This window comes from Chanos chanos, chromosome 6 (assembly GCF_902362185.1).
Source record: "Chanos chanos chromosome 6, fChaCha1.1, whole genome shotgun sequence".
Lineage (NCBI taxonomy): Eukaryota > Metazoa > Chordata > Actinopteri > Gonorynchiformes > Chanidae > Chanos > Chanos chanos.
In genome coordinates, this window is record NC_044500.1 from 43,728,744 (window position 1) to 43,751,697 (window position 22,954).

General features: G+C 39.5%; 1 protein-coding gene across 1 annotated transcript; it reads right to left on the reverse strand.

Moving 5' to 3' along the window:
- Nucleotides 1-1,566: 1,566 nt before the first annotated feature.
- Nucleotides 1,567-22,659, reverse strand: mdfic2 (MyoD family inhibitor domain containing 2). The gene is made up of 3 exons (XM_030778393.1): nucleotides 22,599-22,659; nucleotides 3,967-4,155; nucleotides 1,567-1,823 (listed from the first exon to the last, which is right to left on the reverse strand). Exons 1-3 carry the CDS (start codon nucleotides 22,657-22,659, stop codon nucleotides 1,567-1,569), a joined length of 507 nt encoding a protein of 168 aa, XP_030634253.1.
- Between the last annotated feature and the right edge of the window lie 295 nt (nucleotides 22,660-22,954).

The following is a 22,954-nucleotide window of genomic DNA, read 5'->3' on the forward strand; positions in this document are numbered from 1 at the left end:
ATTTGTACCATACGCAATGTCATTAGAGAGCCTATACAACCCATGCAAGTCCCAGAGCTATAAGGTAATTTGACAGACATCCAAAAAGTTTAAGACATGCAGATGTTTTTGGTTTAACCAGGCATCTGGTTATGCAGGCATGATGGACACTAAAAACCACAATGGGCCTCCAATAGCTTTTTATAGTGCGGTATTAGCGAAGCTTTGTAATTACACTCTAGTAGGGTAATAAGCAAATTGGTCACAAACTGGGTTTCCTCTTGATGCAGCCAAAGATCTTAATGTTGCTCATGCTATTACACTCAGTCTTCAAGTAGGCCCTTCTCAGATACTTCTGCTATATTAAGACACAGAATTAGACAATTACTTGGATCCTGAAAATTACCTGAATATTTTCTCATGATTAACATTAAAAAGCTGTTTGTACTGAAATTCCAGAGAGAAGTTATTTTTTATCACAGCATCTATTTAACATGCTGTTTTTCCTTACAGCATCAGTAAGGGATTGTCATTATACTCCTAATCTAGAACATTCTTTAATGTTGCTGTGTTTTATAAAGCACTCCAAACCCTACACAGAAATTTCTGTTACGAGATTCAGAACGGAATATCTCATTGTGCTTTTCAACAGCGGTGTGACATTTCTGTTGTTTGGACTGCGAGATTACTCTGTTAGTCTTTACATCAGATAGCAGAAAACAAATGTTTAGCAAGCCGAGATAACACAACACCACTCCAGAGCAGTGTGTGAGTGAGTAAGCCTTCCCCTCAAACTGACCTCTTTCTAAAACAGACGCTGAATTACTCTGCCAAAGCGCACACTCCTCTTTCTCCTCCATCCTGGATGATACAAACGCAGCACTCTGGTGTCACTTTCTCATTTTATGATGAGGACCAATCTCAGCTGGTCCTAATACACAATGACAGCCTGTACTCGAGAGAACGGCCTTCCTGAATAGCGAACAAAGGTTGATGGATTCCTACAAGGACAAGTGTCCTACAAACACTGTCTCCAACTGCTTCGGTGTTAACAACCACACTTGAACTGAAATAGACTAGCTAGGCAAGGAGCTTTGAGGTGTTTCGTTCTGTCTTTGTGAGATAAAACAAACATAAGTTGGCTTAAGTGCTGGCGATTGTTTCGGGCCCTGTACACAATGCGATAGTGAGAAAACCCACTTAACTAATGGCGAGCTCCTCATCGTTTGAATCAAAATACAAACTGGGTCTCGGATGTAATAGTTCTGTTCACCTGATCTGTGATATGTTCATGTTATCTTTAACAGGTGAGTTGCTCATATTTGTTTTACTATCAAAGTATAGTAATATCTGAATTATGAGTATAAGGAGCGCTACAACCGTTCACTTTGGATGTGCTGATGTTGGTACAGTTTTTCAGCTAAGATGCCCACCAAAATGAGGCAGTGCCACTTGACTTACAGACTTTTTGGCAACATTTTTTGTTCCACAGTCTTTTGAAACTGAAACACAGAGTCATATTTCAATCAAAGGTCGCTGCGAAACCCAGAGATCATCTTCTTTGCTGCATGCTAGCAAGTTAGCACATTAGCGATAACACACCTCCGAGATCTCCATGGCGAGTTCAAGACACTCTCCGGTCTCGTGGCAGGCATCAAACAGGCCACAGTCAAAGTCACAGTGACAGTTCCAGTCACTGCTGTGGACAGGTTCCACCGTCTCAGAAAAGTGTTTGTAGGAGGGACAGATGCGGTTAGCCGCTCTCTCGCACGAATTGGGCAACATGACGAAGAGGTCGTAATATCTGCAGAAGAGGCAGAACAGCACTATCCCGGCACAGTCCTCTAAACAACAGAGGGAGAAGTCAAACGTGATTCAGCGGGCAGAAAAAAATGATGCTCTTTATCTGTATGCAACGGCTATCTCAATCAAACAGGGTTGTTTAAATGACAAATAAAATTCCTTAATGGGGAACTATGTTGATTTGTGATTTATCAGTTAAGTCAGCTAGGGGCATTTACTGTTGTCTGAGTGTTATGGACACAGATGCTAATTGCCTATGCTGTGAAACGGAATGAGGTTGGTTCAAAAACGACAAATAAAACGTTTTTATTTACGCGACAGACCGTTAGGAGTTTCACAGCGTGCAACTGTAAAGCCACAGATGGTCCCATGTGAAAGTGCTTGAGAAAACTGGCGAGGAGAGAGAATAAATGCCGTTACGTGATGTCTCTCCATCCTTTACAGGACAGTTTAAAAAGCAGCAACGCTCCAATAAAAAGGCGAGAGGTTTTACAAGAGAAATTGAGAATTGTTAGGCCTATATTTACCATAGCTCTCAAAATTCAGCTGTGCACTTATTGTCAAATCTATACATCCATCCATCCCTCCATCCATCTGTCTGTCTAATATTTGTTTTACTCTTATTTGATGATCTGAAGAATGGTCATCAACATTATTGTAACTTAATGGTTGGCATGGTTTAAAAAAGTTAACTGGGACACAGAGGAGGCTCAGACTTCAAAACTTCATGGGCCAAGTTCACGTGTAATGAATTCTATGAGCATCCTGCCACGGGATTAAGAGAGAGATCCTGTGTGCCCCTTAAAGACCAGTTATCTGTCCTCGCTTATACTTTACAACACTTTAAAAGCTTGCAGTCCCTCCCATGGTATCTCTTTAAGCATACATAATTTAAGGAATCGGCTCTCGTTCCCTCTGAGAGAGACAACAGGGGAAGCTGTTTGGAGATGTAATCAATCGCCATCAACGTTTATTGTTTTTTTTCTTTTTTTCTTTTCTTTTCTTTCGGAGAAGGACTTTCATATTGCTGCGCAGGGAGTTTCCTGTCCATCACGCATTAGAGAAAATGGAGCCTCATGGGTAAAATTTAGCATAAGCTCATAGCTAAAATGATGGCCAAAAAGGCTTTCAGAACTGAACTTCTCCAAACCATTCAGGGCAATGTGTCATTAAAACTGAATACCAGTTAGGAACAGTCATGGGTTTTTGTCGTTATCTCTCCGCCTTCACCACTCGCTAGCTGTTTACAAGCTCGTCAGACACAGTCATATAAGCAACTGTAAACACTACACATGGACAGTCAGACTTAAATTAAGATGCTTCACTAGGTATTTCACTGCCTGAACAACATTATTGGCTTAACTCAAGTTGACCAAGACATGACTTTCAAGAGAAAGGCTTTAACTGTGCATGTGAGTTCTGTTAAGACTACACTGAGAATCAGTTTATTTAGTAAAAAAAAAAAAAAAGAAAAGACATGACTCTAATACAAAAACAAAATATGATAAAAAAAAAAACAAAAAACACTGCACTTGAGCGCTAAAGCCAGCATCTTGACGATTACAATTGCTGCTCCATCATTGTATCAATGTAGAGCAATGCCCCCTGTCCGTTTTCTGTTGAATAATTAATATCCTTCAGTGTGTAAGTATAATCTAATGTGTAGCTTAATTTACTTAAAAGTTTTTCCACTGATGTGGCCAAATCTAAAATTATATTATTTTTTTTTCAATTCCCAGCATTAAATAATGTATAAGTTTTAATAATTTACACAATAAAAATGCATAAATGCACGCTCATGGCAAGATATAAAGCTCGTCATTTGCTGCTTTTTGAAATTTTTAATAACAAGATAAAGATGATTAAAAAACAGAAAAAAAAATAATTCAACAGGAAAAAAAAAATAGTGCTTACTGAAAATACATTATAAATCATACTTCTTCACAATGTGTTCAGAGATACAACTCTAATATGAGACTAAACGCTAAACATCGGTGACAACCGGTGCACAGTCATAAAACGTAAGAACATTTTCTGAAAATCTATGAAATATAGGCACTCTGGAATGTTCTAAAATCTGGTGCTTTCTGTATATACCAGCCTGAAATAGTCTCACCAACTGAAGTTCTCAAGAACTTGAACTGTAAGCTTGTGAAGGTGTGAAGGTCAACTGGGGACACTAACCTCCATTGTCAGGCTCGGATGTGGTCAGTGAGCCAGCGGAAGTGGATGTGCTGCTGTACTTGTCCACTGAAGAGAGGGAGCTGGAGGATGCAGGAGGGCTTGATCCTGCCTTGCTCTGGCCTGGTTCATACTCAGGGATGGTGCTGAGCTTCTGCAGAGCTTTCCCTGGTGCTTCATGGATAACCTTCCCTGTCAAAAAGAAGGGCAGATCAACACTGTGTGCTCAGCGAGGAGTAAGAAAGATCCTGGTGTTTAAAGCCTGTGTCTGAATAAACAAAGGCTAAGGTACTGAATTAATTGAGAAAAGCTCGAATGAGATGGTTTCTGCATTCCTCTGCCAAATCTGACTGTTTCTAGTCCAATAGAAATGTCCCAGTCTTAAACAACATCAGCCTGGCTTTTCAAACTGAAAGATGACATAACATTGCAATACACAATTTCATTTTAATGGTACTCTTTAGAACAGACATCATAACAAACATTACAGAACCTTAAGACTGAGATCTGAATCATTACTTCCCAAATAGCCTCCTAGGACCCCAGTACGGAGAGTCCTGTGTACAGCTGTGCTGGTAACTGGAATGTAAGATCAAACATGCACATATCTTTGGCCCAAAATAAACATAATAACTGATGTTTGTTGGTTTTGCGGTTGTTTTTTCCCCCTTCTTTTTGGTTTTAGGAATCAGTTCATCCCAAGATGGATGTTTCTCAAAACAACAGGACTTGCTAAGACTGGCTTGCCAAGCTTTATGGGTCTCACAGTGAGTCCAGAAATTGTTCAATAATGAATTTACCTTTCACGAACACATCTGAATGCAAACTATTAATGAATTATTGCTTTTGCTGTGCAACGCTGTTTATTTTTCCAGCACCTATCCTAAATGAATAATTTACCACCCTTTTCTCTCTTTTATTTAACATTTAATGTCTCATGATTAATTAACACACAGGACATATTTTGCGAACAGGAATTCGCATTGTTAGTCCAGAATAAAAAGAGAGTGAGGAAGAAAAATGAAAATGGCTTTGGGCTGTATTGGCATTTTAAATTTTTTTTTTTATTATTTTTTATTTTATTTTTTTTAAACTATTAAATAATTTAGAAAAGTGAGTAAAAAGTACTGTTTCTTCCAAAACTTCTCAAGCATCTGTTTGGGTAATGAACACATTCTGCACTTGCATACTTGAGAGATGTCTCTCGTTTTTTTTTTCTTTTTTTTTTTTTCTTAATCATCAGAAGTGTGTGTAGTCAAACAAAATCACAGTATTCAAACCACACACAGCCACTGCACATGACTGAGCAGGCTGAATAGCAGGACGGATCACTTGGACGTTGTCTATGGACTGAGGTGTTAAAAGTCAATAAAGAGGGTCTGTCAGGTGAATCCATCTTGGTGCCCATGGTTGACTGCTACGGATAGAAATATAGCATTAGGTCTTTCCGGCACAAACATGTACATGCCTTTGCTGAGCTCCAAGAGAATCCTATCGTGGGTAGCAACATGGCTTACCAGAGCACCAAAATGGACATTTTTCCAGGAGAAATAATGCCGTCATTGAAACACTCAGATGGGAATCGTTTAGGATCAATTTTGGCATTTCTGAAGACTGAGCAGCAACCAGTGGATAGTGGAGTCCCAAACAACCAAGGCAGCTTTTTATTACAGATTACTCAGAGATACTCCATTGAAATGTACATGTCAACTTCATGTAATCTACCATATTCTGGCCCAGTTTGGCGAGGAAATAGAGGGAGTATTCATGCAGTTACTAATTCATTTTCCTGTCTTTGATACATCATTGATCATAAAGACATAAAAGCAGAGCAACAAACATATTAATGAGACATATTTTGCCTTAACTGTTAGTCCAGTCCATCAAAACATCCTAGCCGACATGACTCGAACTAAAATGACCAAGAAAGCTTACTTGTTGAACAACTTACCATCTTTAACCAAAGAGTTTTTCTCCTCGGGTTTACTGATGATAAGGAGTCCCTTTTCCAATTTTGTTTTAGACTTTGGGTCATCCATCTATTCCGTTGTAACATAAATAAACGGAAAAGTGTATCAATTAAATGAGTTTCAGACGATCTGCAGACAAATAATAAAAAAAGACATCAACAACAGATTTCAGTTACGTCACAGAAAAGAATTTGAGTGCACTAAAGACCTCAAATTAGATCATTTTCAAGCTAATCGCACAGACATGGCACGAACAGTTTGAGCGATGTGATTTTCTCCCCAGCCCTTGTGTCCACTGCGGTGCTGAAAGGCAAACACAGACACACATACAAGGGAAGATGGGGAGAGATCCATATAGCGCAAGTGAATGCGCTGGACTCGTTCCAAAATTGTGTTTTTGGTCTAATTGTGCAGACAGGGTTAAATTCTAGATACTTTACCGCAGTAAATTACCAGGCCTATCTGTTAATCATCGTTTACACCCGCAAACGAATTCGATTACAATATAGTCACTGAATCTTATTTCTCTTCACGTCCCCACCCTGCGTTTCTGATGACGTTTAGACATGTGATTCTTAAACACTGGGAAAGTACATGAATTTAAAATTGGCACATGCAAACATTTGACGAGCCTTACCATTTCTTTCTGCTTTCATGGGACAGGAAACGGACCTCAAATTTCGCGACTAATTAACGTTAGAAGTTTGGCTTGGTGGGCAGAGACGGAATTTAACATTTGATCATTACATGGAAATGATGTCTTCATCAGGAAAGATACCTCATCCGTGACTTATAAATCATGTCCGAAGATTATGGCATTTAATAGCATCTATAATTCATACTCCGTCAACGGCCGAAGTCCCGCGTGAGGAACATAGAGTTCTGTGTTTTGAAGTCGCTTTCGATAGTTGGATTTTTTTTTTCTTTGTTTTGTGTTGTTTTTAACCTACACCTGTTGTGAATTACGATTCGCACAGTTCAGTTTAAAAGAACCCGCTTGATTTATGATGTTTACAAACAGCAATTCTGAAATATACACTGACCATATGAGCTTGGTATGAAACATAACGTAGCAGAGACGGATTGATACTGAGCTGTATTCAAATTTCTCTGAGTTTACAAGCCAGCCAATTTAGTCTAATTAGCCTTCACATTAGAGTCGCATTTTAAAAGATGCCCTGCTGTGTTTGCATATGTTTAGAGAACAAGAGGTTTGCTAATTGAAAAAATTAAGATGTGAGAGTATTTGTCTGCGTGGAAAACAAAAGCAGATGCCTGGTTCATAGGGAAAAGCCTCATAAAAAAAATCCTCAGCAGAGCTTGTTATGTATTGCAACTGATAAAAATATAAAGGAGATATCTGATCTAGGCTAATCAAACCAAGACCGTGGTTTGTGGTAAACAATGAGACAGATTATGAAGAAGAATGATGGATATTTGTACCACACACAGACCCATTAAGAGTGACAGTATGTCTCATTAATAGTTGATCAAGGGGTTAAAAGAAAGGGTATTGACTTGTTCAAAAGATGTGTCTCCTCCAATCAACTGCAATCTTACTCCAAGTACTATCTCTTGGCTGTATTTGGTCGTTGGTTCTGCTTAACTCACCAATAGCCGATATGTTATGTTCCTAACTGCTGATCTAAGGTCCATAACAGTGTGTTGTTTGTAATGACAAGGGCTGAGAAAAGGGTGGAGAGACTGATCCTAGACCTGCCACAAGAAGGAGGGAATATGTGGTGCTGTATTGCCATGTGGAGGGTAGTATGTTTCTAAGTTTTTTTTTATGACCATATGTTTTTTTATCTTTACGTTGCATGATGTCAGATACCCACAGTTACCATGACAATTCGAGCGTCATGGTAACTGTAACTTTTGGAACTTCCCCTAAAGTGACTGGTTTCATGTAGGGGCATGCCCTGCAATGCATTTTAAATTCCACACATTACACATCAGCAAAGTCAAAAAGTATGCTTTCAATAGATACAGACTTTATTATTCCCTGTGAAACATGCCCTGCCCACCCCCCCCCCCTTTTTTTTATTGTGTTCTTGCCTTTGATGCCTTTCCGTTAAGATGGCCTTAGGGTTTGCTCAGATACTAAATATTGCACACACAAACATTACCGACACAAGTTTGTCTACATTATTAGTTCAAATTGTATTTTTGTACGTACTTATGTGTGTGTGTGTGCGTGTGTGCATGTGTGCGGGGTTTTAGTTGCATATGTAGGTTTGAAGGGTACTATACTGTAGAGAGACAGCTCAGCCATGTTGTGTCAGTACAGTTACTGTCATGGTTTGTGTTAAACAGTGATTTTCACTGACAGTTCTGGTGAATCTAAGAGCTTCTCTTTCACCTTGAGACAAAGACAAAGATAAAATGAGCTTCCGCAGTGTCATATTCCTAATCCAGTTGATAATTAATTATATTGCAATTGGATTCCTCTTCCTCTAAATTATTTATGGTTTAACCCCACTTTTACCCTGCAGTAATGAAATATATTATGAGTAATGACAAAAATTAATTAATACATTTGTGTAAAAAGACTGAAAATAATCATGCAACACTAAATTGAATTGTAACTATTTTTCACCTCCTCATAAATGATAATCTGAATATGAGGCCCTGTGATTGTTATAAATGGATATAGGAGCTGAAAATGGACAGCTAGACACAGACAAAGGAAGGGTGTGTATTCAAAAGAAAATGAAGTCCATGAGGAGAAATCACGCTGTTTGTAACCTGATATATTTTTGTACGACAGTCCTGTATGTTCATCTTTCTGAAAGGACGTTTGAGTTTATTCCATGTGTCGGAGGAACACAACGAACCATGAAATTACATGGTTTACTGATAACAGAGTGTATTAGTGTAAAGGAAGCAGCAGTAGTTTGTTGAACCAGACTAAAACAATTCAAGATTTCTATTTTGTTTCTATGAATTAACACCTCTTTCTTTTTTTAGGATTAGATTACGACGCACAAAGAAAGAAGAGTACGACTCTGACTTAATGAACGAGTTGAAGAGAATGAACTGAGAGTGATTAAGGTAAGAAGGACGGGGGAAAAAAACAGATTCTTATAGTGTTGGAGATAAAGAGGTTTCAGACTCTGTGTAATTTCCCTTCACTGGAAAAACTCCACAAATACCAGTTCATCACTTAAACTGGGCCCCAGTTGCCCTTGGCCACATTTGAGGCTCTTGTCCTGATCCACTTACACCTGTTTTCATCTAGACCTCTCTCTCTCTCTCTCTCTCTCTCTCTCTCTTTCTGTGTGTGTGCTTGAGGGAGTATGTGACTGCTCAACTCATTAAACCAGCCATAATACCTTTCCACTCTAATTGAGCTGCTCTGTGGCCATTCAATTTCTTCCGCTACTTCAACATGTTGGAGGACACCTGCCTGAATGCCTCTATGCCAGCCCACGTCTGGTCGAACAACACCGCAAAGACGGAGAAGAAAAAAACTACGCGCTGACAACAGAAACAGATATCAGCGCTTCAGATTAAGACCACAGATAAATGACCTTACAATAGAAACCATATCAAAGAAATATGAGAAAAGGGGGAAATGAGATTCTGTAAAGTTAAACAGTATATGACTGGAGTCTACTGGGGAATCTTTATATAGCAAAGACAGCGTGAGTTTCCTTAGGCGGTGTCTCCACCTGGGACTCTGTGCTGATCCGTGGAGGCCCTGTAAAACCCTTGAAGTTATTCAACCCAGTAAAGTCCTAAATAGATTTCTTTTCTTTTTTTTTTTTTTTTCTTTTTTCTTTTTTCTATTAACTTTCTGATTTGCTATTGTGCTTCATGCTCGTAAGTCCCGTTTTGGTTTCAGGCGGTCGATTTTACCATATAGTCTTTATTTAATTAGTTGTCAAGGCTGGGATGATTATCTTGATGAATATTTTAAAATATCTTGAATTGCAATATTTTCTGGGCAGTTGAGCAGCAGAAGTCCCAAATCTGAACCACAGTATTGGCCTTTTTTTTTTTTTTTTTTTTTTTATTAAATCACATTTTGACCTTTTGTGTGTGTGTGTGTGTGTGTGTGTGTGTGTGTGTGTGCGCGCCAAGTGTGTATTGTGTGCTTTTCTCTTCTATGTGCCTTTCTAATGTAAACAGACTCTTTATCCTAAATACCTTATAACCTAAATACCATTTTTATTACATCTGTAAGATTCTGAATCCCTCTGTAGACAGCAGCAGCGTTAAAAGTGTGTCAATGTACTTGCTAACACCATATAACAATATTAGTGGAACGTTTGAATAGATTCTTTGATTCTTTCTGCAGGAAGGCGGTTTAACATGACTAATTGGGGTGGCTTTAAAAACACTTTGGCTTTTACCATTAGAGTAATTATGAAATGACATCAGCCATTTCCACTAAAGAATTGTCTTGTTGTTATTGCGTAAGACGGATTATGATTGGCTTTGAGCTGTTGTACATTAGGAGATGCTCTTTAGTGTAAGAGTAGTGTGTTCATAAGGAAAACCTCTTTGCTTCAGTGTCAGACGGATAATAAGAGCTTTGATTCATATGTACTTTAAGAGAGCCAAGGGTAACCGAATGCTAGACTCTCTCTTTTCTTGTATTCGTCCTTGCCCGGTAAAGATGTCGGGAGTTCTTTTGTCCTGCGTATCTGAGAAAAGCTGTAGCAGCATAGCTACCAGAGGCTCATTTACATGCAAAATCAGTTTTTTTTTTTTTTAATACATTGTCAATTTATCTTTCTCATTACCATCATTAATAAGGCTTTTGATACATCTCATTACAAGGTTAATTGGGACATCTCCAAATCCTTCCCACCCACTCTTTAAATATGATATCTCTCAAATACCCATTGCTCAAGGTAGATATTAGACAGTGATGGCAAAAAAAAAATGGAATGAACAAAACATCTGTGCGACATAAAGATCTCTGACAGCTGGTATGATGTTCCAACGATGAACAATTTTATTGGCTTCCACTTCCCTTTGATGTTTGACTCTCGACTGCGGTACCAGGATGTGGTTTTTAATGCTGTTGCGTGTTAGCCAAATTGCGCACAAAAATGATTTTACGGCCGTGATGCGTCTGTCCGACTGTCCGTTCTCGGTTTTGACTCTTGAAAATCGGGACAAATGCAACTGTTTAGGGGAGCATTTGCGGGGATATTACTCATAAAGCGTCTAGGCGATAATACACGGCGCCTACTCTCTTTTGTCCTCTTTAAAACATGTATTTATTTTTAATATATAATGGGTAGTGTCTGTATTAGCCAGTTGATAAGTTGACTGCTTTACAGACAGTTTGAAGACTATGAAAGAAAAGAAGTTATGTCATGCGCACAGATATAGTTTTCATCCAAAAACCCAGGAGACGGCCCACCAAATATGAAGAAGTACCCCTTAGATATTCATGAAGTCTTTTTGGTTTTTTTTTCTCTGCCCGTAACTATTGTCAGTCAAATATTGACTTTAGGATCTGATTATTAAGCAGTTTCCACAAAACTTCAAATTATCAGCTGAACAATTATTTTAAGGACGTTTTGGGACACAGTGGACCCTCAAGGTCTTGAAACTGATTATGCAAAGAGATAATTGCTGTTAAGATTTCAAAGGAATTAAATTGGTTTGACAAACCTGTAAGTTTTTTTTTTTTAACTACTCTTCAATGTTGAAGAATACATTTGCTGACAAGGCCACATAGAGTTGGGGCTTTTTCTTCTCTTTCTCTTTCTTTCTTTCTTTTTCTTTTTTTTTTTTTTTTTAAAAAAAGCTTTTCTGTGCTCTCACGTGGACAGTGGGGTATCAGTCCCCTTATTATCAGAGCTAATGGTTTTCCGGATCTTTCTTCAATTATGAAGGATGAGATGAACAATTAATTAATAATTCTTCTGACAGGTACATTTCTGCCTTCTTCAGCAAATGTATGTTCCACAGAAGAGAAAGAGCAGAAATACGGATATTGACTAACTTTAATGCTGTCTTTTTTTTTCTCACCGATACAGTTTGTTTAATTCTTTTCACATACCCTTCAAATACTGGTCTGCTCACTGCGGTGTGTTATAACTGATGGAGCACTTTCTGATGCGTCGCAGCTTTACTGTTATAAAGGTTGCATAAACAGGGTTAATGACACTTTGCACTTGAAGAATATTTTTCCCTCTCTCGCTGTCATTTTTTTTTTTTTTTTTTGTGGTACTTTGGGTTAAATGTTCATTCCCTGAAAAAAGGAAGCATTAACAAAGTCCTTCAGAGCAAAGCCTGGGATTGTATAATTTTCCCATAAAACGGGAACGTTTAAGTGTGGAAAGGAGGAATTATTCGTCAATGAATGGCCTCGCTAATAGTGATATCACTTCTCTGGACAAAAGAGAGAGAGAGAGAGAGAGTGAGAGAGCGAGAGAGAGAGAGGGAGAAAGCGGACAGGAGTGGAGGCAGAGCCCCGGTCAACTCCACCTCCTACCCATGGGTCATGTACTGTCCCACCAGGCGAAAGCGTTACGGCGCTGACAATACCAGCTAGAAAAATGGGAGCTCTCCAGCACAAACCTCGTTAAGACCGAATACAGGGGGGAAAATAATCGTTATTAAATTAATTGCGACCATAATCTCGTAAAATATGTGTCGAAAAATTATACGTGGTTCGATTAACACATAACATGGGTGTCAAATCTGTAATAAAACCCTGATCAATAAAACCGTAACCATGTTGTTAAAAGCAGTCAAGGAAAGGTGTGGCTGTCAGTGTGTTTCAGGGGTGAGCAACCCTTTTAAAATAAACGGATTTCATCTTTCCACTGTGTCACCTAAATCACCACAATGTTTGTGTATACAATTATAATAAGATAATAAATTGCAGCAATGGATGGATTACGAACACTCTCCCTGACCTCATATATCAAGGCTTTTGTCATAGGCCCAGAAAATGCATGTCTAACAATCTGTTGATTACGGTGTGCGGTGAGGAAAGCTAGGGCACAGGCAGGTTGACGACTGTTGCGGGATACATTATTTTAACATACTGCAGTGTTGAAATCGATAAGTGTTAATGACTTCAATTAATGGGACTTTTTGAAAAGAAAAAAAAAAAAAAGACTTTGCTTAAAAAAGCAATCGGATGTACCCCGGGTGGATGCACTCTGATGGACTAGTTGTTTTATTTTACAGACTGTATAATTTCAAAGTTTTTTTTTTTTTTTTTAATAATTTATTGATCTTTTGTCTTTGAAAAGAAGCAAGTATAACGGTAATGAAGTGTATCTAATGCTCTGGTGTATTCCAAATGACCACAGTGCCGGCACATGATATCAGAGATGTAATCTGAGTTCATTCCAGTGTATTAGCTCTGCCGTCAGCTTCTCAATGAAAATATTCAGAGCTGTAAATTGCCAGCTTCCTTCCATGTAGAGTGTTTGTTGGTGAGAGCTTCAGTAAAGGAAGCACTTCCAATATATGAAGTGATTTCACTTCCCACAGGAGAAAATTAAAATCATTTTCATGCTATATTAATTTCCAAAAAAATATTGGTGTATTTATCTGTATTTCTATGAAATTATTGTAGAGGAAGCTGCTAATTTTAAAATGATTCTTGCGAGCGACATATTTGAGTGAATTAATCTTGTGGCAATTAAAACTCGAGTATTTGGTAACAATTATGATAATGGTTGTAGCTGGAGGTATGAATTTTGTAAGGAAGGTAATTAACATCGGTAACGGATTTCCAATGAACCCGTCATTTGCAATTTAGCTGTGTCAGAATGAAAATAAGACTCCAGCAAATTATTCAGGAAATATATAAGCCAGCCAAAACTAAATCCACTCAGGCTGCCTCTCACCCCTTACACCACTCTGTGTGACATTGAGGAGTCACACTGAATGAAGAGCAGTGTGTGAAAATATGAGTCACACCAAATGACATTGACACCTCATTGGGTTCGATTGTTTTTTCACCAATCATAAAACTTTGGTCTTAGGAAACTCATTGATATTGTACTCCTGTTTTATCCTGTGCAAAAGAAAATTCTGGAAGTAAGCCAGTCAGCAAATTTGATACCATATCCCCCTCATAAAGGAGATTAGAAGGAGTTTACTTGCAGATTAAGATATTTATACAGGATCCAGTCGCACTAGTCCAAATTTCACCAAGGCACAATGACTATGTCCATACATTCAAATACCTGTCGATGCATGTGTGCTGCATTCATAATGATATTATTCATGGATAAATCCACTTCACTGTGATGTACTTACTACATTACCGAGTAGATTAAACTGTACTAGAGTCTTAGAGTGGAGAAAATCACACATCAAGGTGCCGACAGACACAGTGGTCAATAATTGAATGAGTGCAGCCCATTGTCCAATTACACGCATTATCGGTGGGCATACCCCCCCCCCCCCACACCCCCCTCCCCCCCTCCCCCCCTCATTAACGGCCAGAGGAGGAGGACTAATTAAAAAAGATTGGCCGTGAGGGTACTTAATGAACACTCCTGCTTTCTCCTGATCTACAGCTCACCCACAGTGGCCTTCAGACATAGATAACCTGCTGATTCTCCTAATGCCTCTCATCTGCCAAAAATATGGTTGCTCCCGGAGACGGCAGAAGCCACGCTCCGCGCCTGAGTCCGGTTAAGGGGGAATTAGGTCTGTGGTCGGAATTGTTGAGCCACAGAAAGGCCTACACTGAGTGGCTGATTGTCTGGCTCCCTAGGCTATTGGCAGCCTGTGCGCATAGCTGTGGTGGGAAGGCTGAAGTCAGGTAGAGATTTTTTGCATCATTAAGCGTGTAAGTGCTCCAAGACACACTTTCGCCTTCCTCAGTGTGAAGTGAGGGTTTAATTAGTGCAATCCTGAATGACTAAAACAAGTGTAATTTAGTGCAGGTCTGGAACTAAAGAGGCCTGTTTTCAAACTATCAGTCTCTGATCACTAGCCTTTGTTCTTCGGCGTACTCCTAAAATATGCAAAGACGCACTGTATTATTGTAAACAAATGTTAGCGTTGCGCACGAAACCACAGTTAAGGCTTATTTCTAATGGGTGGCATCCAAAAAAGCAGTCAAGTGTTGCCATGACGATAAAACTCATGATGAGAAATCTTTACCTGATTAGAGTTTTTAATAAGCAGGATTTTACCGCTTCTTTTGATGTTTTGGTTTGTTCGGAAACTCCTACGTTACAGTTAATATTAGCTGACTGGCTCCGCTGGCTTGGGTCCAGCGCCAGTTTCTATGAAAGGAGTCTGTTTTGGATGAAGAAGTGTGCTGAGTTTGTCAGTACCAGGGGTTAGACCAGGCCAGTGCCTGAAGCTGACAGACTAAGAGCGGTCAGAAAAAAACAGACACTGTGCACCTGAAGTGCACATGTGCAGTACAGGACACTGAACCAGCATAAACTAAAACTTCTCAACGTCAGAAGTAAGTGGGTTACGTGTTGAGAAAACAGCCGTTATTCAATATCAGCACTGATTTCACACGGTTTCATCTGCTGAGCAGTATGGATTCAAACAGGAAAGCGGTTTTGTATATGTGTATATTTTCAGAAACATCAATCCTGACTTGCCTATCTGCTTTTCTTTTCACACATTGTTCGGTGTGTTTCATTTACCAAAAAAAAAAAAAATCTTCTGTTTCAAGTTAAAAAAAATTTGAAGCCTTTTATCTTTGTTTATCCTCTTCAAAGAGGCTGTTCATTGTAGTCTGACACCAAATATATGTTTTGTAGAACTGGAAGGTACTACCTGGGTTTAATTTTCCAGCAATTAGAGCTGCATCTGGTAACTGTGCAGTAATATGTGAGAAATTGCTCTCTGATGTGTAGTATTTATACCGCATTGCGTTCTGTTTCATCTGTTTCATACCACTCCGTAATGACAACAGAACACAAATCCAAAATAGGCTTTATTAACTGTTCGCTTGACTCCATGAGGGGATCTTTAGCGTAAATGGAAATGCCATCAACAGCCTTTCATAACACCAAGAGGTGGAAATAAATCTCATTTTCTATGGTTGAAACCTTGGCCGCTTTCTTTCGCACAAAAGAAAAGAACTCCCAAAACTTTTCAAAAGATTTTTTTTTTTTCCCCTCAGAGTTGCGTCTGAAAGTTTAGAAGCTCAGGCCAAGGATTTTCCTTAACCTCATATGAGGAATGTGGACTACTGTGTATGTGTGTGTGTGTGTGTGTGTGTGTGGATGGGGGGGGGGGTGAATTCATAAAGTAGCAGGCTGTTGAACAATTTGCCTTTTGACAGGAGGGGGACATTGGCAGCCTCCGGGGGCTGGTCAGTCGCACAGAGCGACACGTTCCTGCCTGGGGCGTTACCTGCAGGTCTGAGTGCGTCCTGATTGGCTCATGATAGCATAGGTAGCTGTAGTCGGCACCCGCCACCATCTGGACACGGTGAGGGAATTGGCGGGCGCAGGCGGCCGGGCAGTGTCAGATCGGTGCGGTCGGAGGCTGGTTTTTTTTTTCGAACAGATGTTCTGGGGTGTGTTCACACTGAATCCACTCTGGAGGGAGGACGTGTCTATCAGCGGCTGCAGCGTTTCATGGGAGCTGCAGACTTTGACCTTGAAGAGGGAGCATGTCAATGTCAGCCTCCCAGGACAAAAAAAAAAAAAAAAAAGAGAAAGAGAAAGAGCGACAATAGACCTGGGAGATTTTTTTGTTTTAAACCAACTCTGTATTTATGTCATAGAGAGAACCATGCCACTTAACCTCCAGTTCTACTTCGTTTTTAAAAAAGTTGGAATGTAGTCACTAAGACATTTTTTTTTTTATTTTTTTTTTTAGTTTGGTGGATTTCGAGAGAAAAATGACAGGACTATTTTTCCACTTTAACAGATTTTCAGAAAACCAGATAACAGTCAGGGTTGGTTCATTGTTAAATCTGGTGATCTAAGCATGTTTTAAGTGGGTTTCCCTATCATGAAACTTCTCCCCTGTGTCACAGTCCATCTTGCTGCCTGCTGGACAGAGAGGAGAGTCCCCCCCCCAAAAAAAAAAAAAAGCGAGGGAATTGGCCCTTTAAACGCTAGGATGAAAGTGCTCCTTTCCTATATCTTCATCACCATGGTCTCAGCAATCAATATGCATTTAATCAGTCAATGATATGCTATTAATTTAACACCCTCCATGTAGAAGAATCCCCCGCGCTCTCCTCCGTGGAAGTACATGCTATAGAAAATTTATCTATTGGAAAACGTCGACCCAGACAATTATGTTTTCAAGCCAAGGATGTAAAAATCGACAAGCCATCCAATGGGGAAACCGAAATAGAGAGCCCGGAATCCGCTGGCCAACTTCTCATCGTCTTTGTAAACCAGGACCTGGTATCAGGATAGATTGAGGTTAAGAGAGAGAGAGAGAGAGAGGTTTACAGTGTATTGTGGGAAAGCTGGACTAATTTTTCAACTAAAACGGTGGTCTGTCTACATGTCGTAGTTTGCGGCCTGTGTTTTGGCTACGTTCTGCCGTCTGCAAAAACATCACAAGCGCGGAGCGGAGGCGGATAAGGCTTAAAAGATAATCGAACGCTTCTTTATGTACAGGCAGGCCCGTGACTGGTCTGACTGGTTTTACAGTCTTCAGCAGACGCTTTCGCCCTCCAGTTTCCCGTTAACGGGGAAATTTCATTTTCAATCATTCATCAATTCACGCTTTAGATAACGTTGATTAAAATCTCTTCACAGCTTCGCAAGAAGAGTGTGTCACGAGATTGACTTTAACATACATGACTTCACACAAGTCTAAAGATGCTGAAGTCAGCAGTGAAGTTTACACACGTTTGGAAGACAGATCTGTGCTTTGATGTTCAGCCGTCTGAAATTGTTGACAGATCTTTTACCTTTTTTTTTCCCTCTCCCCTCCTTTTTTTCTTTTTTTTTTTGTTGTTTGTTTTACAATGAGCTTTATTTTCTCTCTTTCCCCTCCATTCACCTCCTCATAATTTATTCAACGAAATTTGCTTTTGCTTTCTTGCTGACAGCGGTCCCATTTGTAAAAATGAACCCTGCTCCGCAAAAATGTTTATCACTTTATAAACTATAGGCTTATGTTTTATTTATTTGATATGATGGGAGAAAACAGTGTTGAATTGATGTTTGCCCAATAGGCTGTGAAAAAAAAAAAAAATACGGAGCTAGACATAATAGGAGAGTCCGCTGGCGGCCAAAGCTTGTAATTTCTCCTGTCAATATTTGAATTGCAGAGGGAATGATTGCAGATAAGGCACATATCCGAGTGCAGTTTTTTACTCCTCATCTATAAAAAAAAAAAAAAAACTAGCATCTGTTGAAGCATACATTATGTTTAAAAATAACTGAAGAGAGATCACCCAGTAAAGTACAGTTAACCAGATGTCGTTTTAAAGTGCCAGATGGAACTATGAAACCAGGATTGGAAATTAAAAAGCGCAGTGAAAGGTCAGCTCAGTTATGGAACCTGCGCTGGTTCCCATATGACAATTAAAGCAAGTGTAAAGCGTTTGAGCGATGGGCAGCCGAGGTGGCTGTCGCCGTGGCGGGCAGATTTCTCGTCTTGGGGGCATAAAAGGCAGTGTGTGTGTGTGTGTGTGTGGGTGTGTGTGTGTGTGTGCGTGCGTGTGTGCGTGCGCGCGCGTTTGGACGCCTCTCAAACTCAAGTGCATTTTCACCGGGTCAAGGTTAATGACCCTCGCTGAAAAAGCTTAGACGCTACAAGCACACGGCTCAGACGGAGTTCTCTAGCTGTCTGTGGAAAGAGAGCCATACATTACTACTGTGACTTTAAGTGACATTGAGATTTACTCATAGCCTTTTTTTTGTATGGGGGGGGGGGGGGGGTTGTCTTTCAGAAGCCAGTTGTGACTGAATTGATAAGTTTACTCGGTTGCCTTTCGTTCATGTAGGATTTGATACTACTGTGCTTACATCCATTACAAGGATGTGGATCTTCCATCACTTCATGCCGAAGTGAAACAGTAATAATTGCTACTACTCAATAGTAAAAGTATGGCATTATGACACCCTAAACTCTGTTCTGTGCTATTGTTTCATGTCGCGTATTTGGATATTACACTGAACAGGTCTGTATTCCGATACTTTTCAGTGTCAAAGTATTCCAGGGGCGCAATACGAAGGGGCAAATTGACGCTCAGTCTTATTGTGATCTCTGCTCATGAGGTATTAGAAATCCGACTGATGCACTGATTGTAAGTCGCTTTGGCTAAAAGCGTCTGCCAAATAACAAAATTGCAAATTGTAATTCAGATGACAATATGTACAAAGCACAATTAGCCCCTTTTTAGAGAAAAAAGTCAGATTAATAGTGTAAAATGTGAATGTGTAATGTAAAAAAAAAATGTGATGAGATGAAAATGAAAATGAAAATGAAAAATATATAAAAAGTAGGGACACAATAAATATTGGAAAGGCTTTACCAGACAGTATGAAACTGGAGGAGCAGGGGATGGTTCAGAGGCTCCACCGTCATCACTAACCAGTGCATTTTTAAACAGATGTGTGGAAAATGATTTGATTGGACCAGCTGAGAGTTGTTAGTCGTATCCTATTGCAATGGTGCCAAAAAAAAAAAAATAGACCAGAAATTGTAAAAGAAAATTCAGGATTCAGAGAATATAAGTGGTTAGTTTTGTCTCCTCCAATCTTGTGTGTCAGACTATATTTGAATGGTGTTCATCTAATCCTCTATGGCAGGTGCTGTCCAATAATTCTTATGAAAAAAAAAATCAAAGTATGATTTACGCTCTGGTCTATAGCCAGTTTCACATCCCTTCGAGAGAAATAGAGAGAGAGAAATAGAGAGAGAGAAATAGAGAGAGAGAGACAGAGAGACAGAGAGAGAGAGAGAGAGAGAGAGAAAGAAGTACTCCCACTGTGGTGCTAGTGACAACAGTGGAACCACAAGAGGGCAACATTTGCATTGTTTTTCTAGTGTCTCCCAAGGTACTGTCATTTACATCTTCTCTGTGTATTTGCATGTGCAGATCAAAAAACAGTTTAGTTAGTTCATTTACATCATAACATGCAAACAGTATGTTAACAGAAAAGTCAGATAAGCTTCTTTTTTTTTTTTTTTTTTTTTTTTTTCTCTCTCCTCCGCAAGCCAGTGCATACACAGAATGCATCTGTTTTTCAGTGTGGTTACATGCATGGACATTTTGTTCATTTAAAAGCAATTATCTTAAATTGACAATCGCCACTAGCAAACAGTAGCCTCTTTATTTTTTTCTTTTCACTGACATGTATTTAATGCTTATCTGCGCTTTTGCAAATGCGGAAAAAGCCACATCATTTTTCTTTTTTGTTTCCGCATCGTACTCTCTCTCTCTCTCTCTCTCTCACACACACACACACACACACACACACACACACACACACACACACACACACTCTTTCCCCCCCCTTCCCTTCATCTCTAACTCTCGAACTGAGGATTAGCTACATATTGTTCTCAGTGGTCAAGCGTATAGTTTTGCACTCTTGTACAACGTGCCTGCCTGTGGATAAAAAAAGAAAGAAAAAAAAAAAGAAGTGAATAAGACCTCTTAGAAAATTTTTCGACACAATTTGCTCGACGCACTCTTCTGAAAGTTCCACTGTAAGCATTTCTGCCATGTGCAAACGGAATTATTCATTGAAAATATGATAGCATTAATGCAATAGCGACGCCCCCCCCCCCCCCACCCTGAAGTTGAAGTTTATTTACTCATAGGGGGAAAAAAAGAACACATTAATTGAAGAGCTTTTTAAATCTTGAAGGTCCATAAAATGATTCGTTTGAACTCTGCTGATATCTACAGTCAAATGGAATATGTTTTAGCTCTTCTAATGTTACTGTTTGCATTTCCTTAAAATTCAGCTCTAATTATAGATAAGCACAACCTCTTATGACACCTACACTAAGATATTATAGAATAATATAAAGTACTTCTGAGTGTGTGTGTGTGTGTGTGTTTTATTAATGTTTTGGATTATGGTTGAACAATATTTCTGGAGTGCTTCAGTTGAACTTAGATAAGATATAAGGTTGAAATGGCTTTGTATTACAATGTTGGGGGTAAGTTCTGTAGTCAGGTTTTTGTTAAACTCTCCTCAACAAGAGTTTCCTTAAGCCTTCTCTTTGTGTGCTTTTAATTCAGAGCATTCCAGAACTTTGAGTAGTCTAATCTGAAGTTTAATTAAAACTCACAAGTTATTTCAACTCACAAGACTCCAGATATTATACTTTACATATGGCTTTCTGTCATGTAAACCAAATTTTGACCATAAAGAAACTCTCAAACACTCATAAAATTGTATGTCTCCTGCATTATCCTGTTTTGCATTTGCTGACAAGAATACAAATGACAAATGATTGTTTATCATTCAAACTTTCACAAAGGAGCTAGTTCAAAACAGAAGAAAAAGAAAAGAAAAACAGATAAAATGTTTGAGTACAGAACCAAACCTACCAGGATGTTTCAACACTCTGCTTTGCATCTACAAACAATTCTGCACAACACAAATAATCATTTAATCATGTAATTAGAATTAAAACGTTCACTCGAAGATACGCTTTTCAACAGTTACGAAACCTAAGGCCCGAAGAACACATAGGTGAAATGTTTGTAGCACCTGCTCTGAGTGTATAAAGACAGTATGCGATCATTTTACCTGTTTAAGAACTTGAAAGATCACGGGTCTTGCGCGCGTGGGCATTGTTTACGTCGCAAGGCACCGCACAACACAATGCGCGCGGCGCTTTTCTCCCACTGATTGTTAGTCTGGGTTCCACTGAGTATGGGAATTAATCAGACAGTTTGTATAATGGACTTGGACATGTGAAGATGTTTGAAGGCTTAGCGTGGGTCAGGCGTCTCGCTGAGCTTTCATTGTCCTTGAGGAAACTCCTCTCCAGATGTTCAAAGGAAGAGCAGGCCGACCTTTTCACCTTCTCTTAATTATCATCCCAGTGACAACATACTCCAGATCAATAGTTCCCAGCCACAGTTTGAAGATGGTAAGGAGGATAAGAACTCACCTAATGCTAATGTAATTAATATACAATAATCTCCTCTTCTCTCACCAGCACCAGTAGTGTGTGTGTGTGTGTGTGTGTGTGTGTGTGAGTGTGTGTGTGTGTGTGGACATGTATGTGTTTATGGTATTTATTCCAAACGTGGTGGAGGGTCAGATATAAACTGTCCATACATATTCCTGATGTCGCTGATGGAGAGAGAGAGTTAACGCAAGTGGCTAAGAGGAGGAGTTTGGTTTTACCCTCTTTGGAAGGAGAGAGATGATCGTTGGTGAAATCAAGGCTGTTCAGAAACTCAGAGTGCATTTGTACGGGCTGACCCTGCATGGGTTTGTTAAACTGAGAGTCTCTCTTGTTTACTGTGAACTGTGTACTGTTCTATGTGGAAATCATCACTCTTACCTTCACACTGTATATCAGTGTAACTACTTTTAATTATATAATTCTTTGTGATTTGATAGGTGTATTACTGCTCTTAATGCTGAATGGTATTGTTTTGTCCCAGTCCTGTTAGACTGCATTGACTTTGCATGACAACAGCTCTCATGCCTGCTACTGTATGCAAATGTTACACATTTTTACGCAACTGCTAATGCTTTGCATTGTTTTATCATGTATTCCCAGCTCATCTTCAGACATACAGCTCACCAACCGTAATCTGTGCCAGGATCTGTCCGCTCTGCATGACCACGCTGTTCTTCTCTGCCATCTTTAGCATTTTTATCAGGAAAGTACTCATCTACTGCTTTTACCTTCGGGCCACTGCTCACTGCTGACCTGGTTCTGACTGTTTTGACCCAGTCAGTGATAATCCTACAGATAGACCCGTCCTGGGGCACTGTATTACTCATAGACGTTGTCAGCGTCCCAGTGTTGGCGCGGGTATAGCACAGTGTTGGCCTGGCATCTGAGCGGTTATGCCTGGAGCAATCCCATCGCCTGTTTGAGTTCGTGTGTAACCCCTCTTCTCCCCTCTAAAATTCTCACTTTAAAAGAACAGTGAC

Excerpts from the sequence above, each read along its gene's own strand:
- mdfic2 (XM_030778393.1), bottom strand. The coding sequence starts at position 22,659 with ATGGCAGAGAAGAACAGCGTGGTCATGCAGAGCGGACAGATCCTGGCA. Across the intron at positions 4,156-22,598 it reads CCTGGCACAGATTACGGTTG|GGAAGGTTATCCATGAAGCA; the intron begins GTGAGCTGTATG and ends TCTTTTTGACAG. Across the intron at positions 1,824-3,966 it reads ATCCGAGCCTGACAATGGAG|AGGACTGTGCCGGGATAGTG; the intron begins GTTAGTGTCCCC and ends TCTGTTGTTTAG.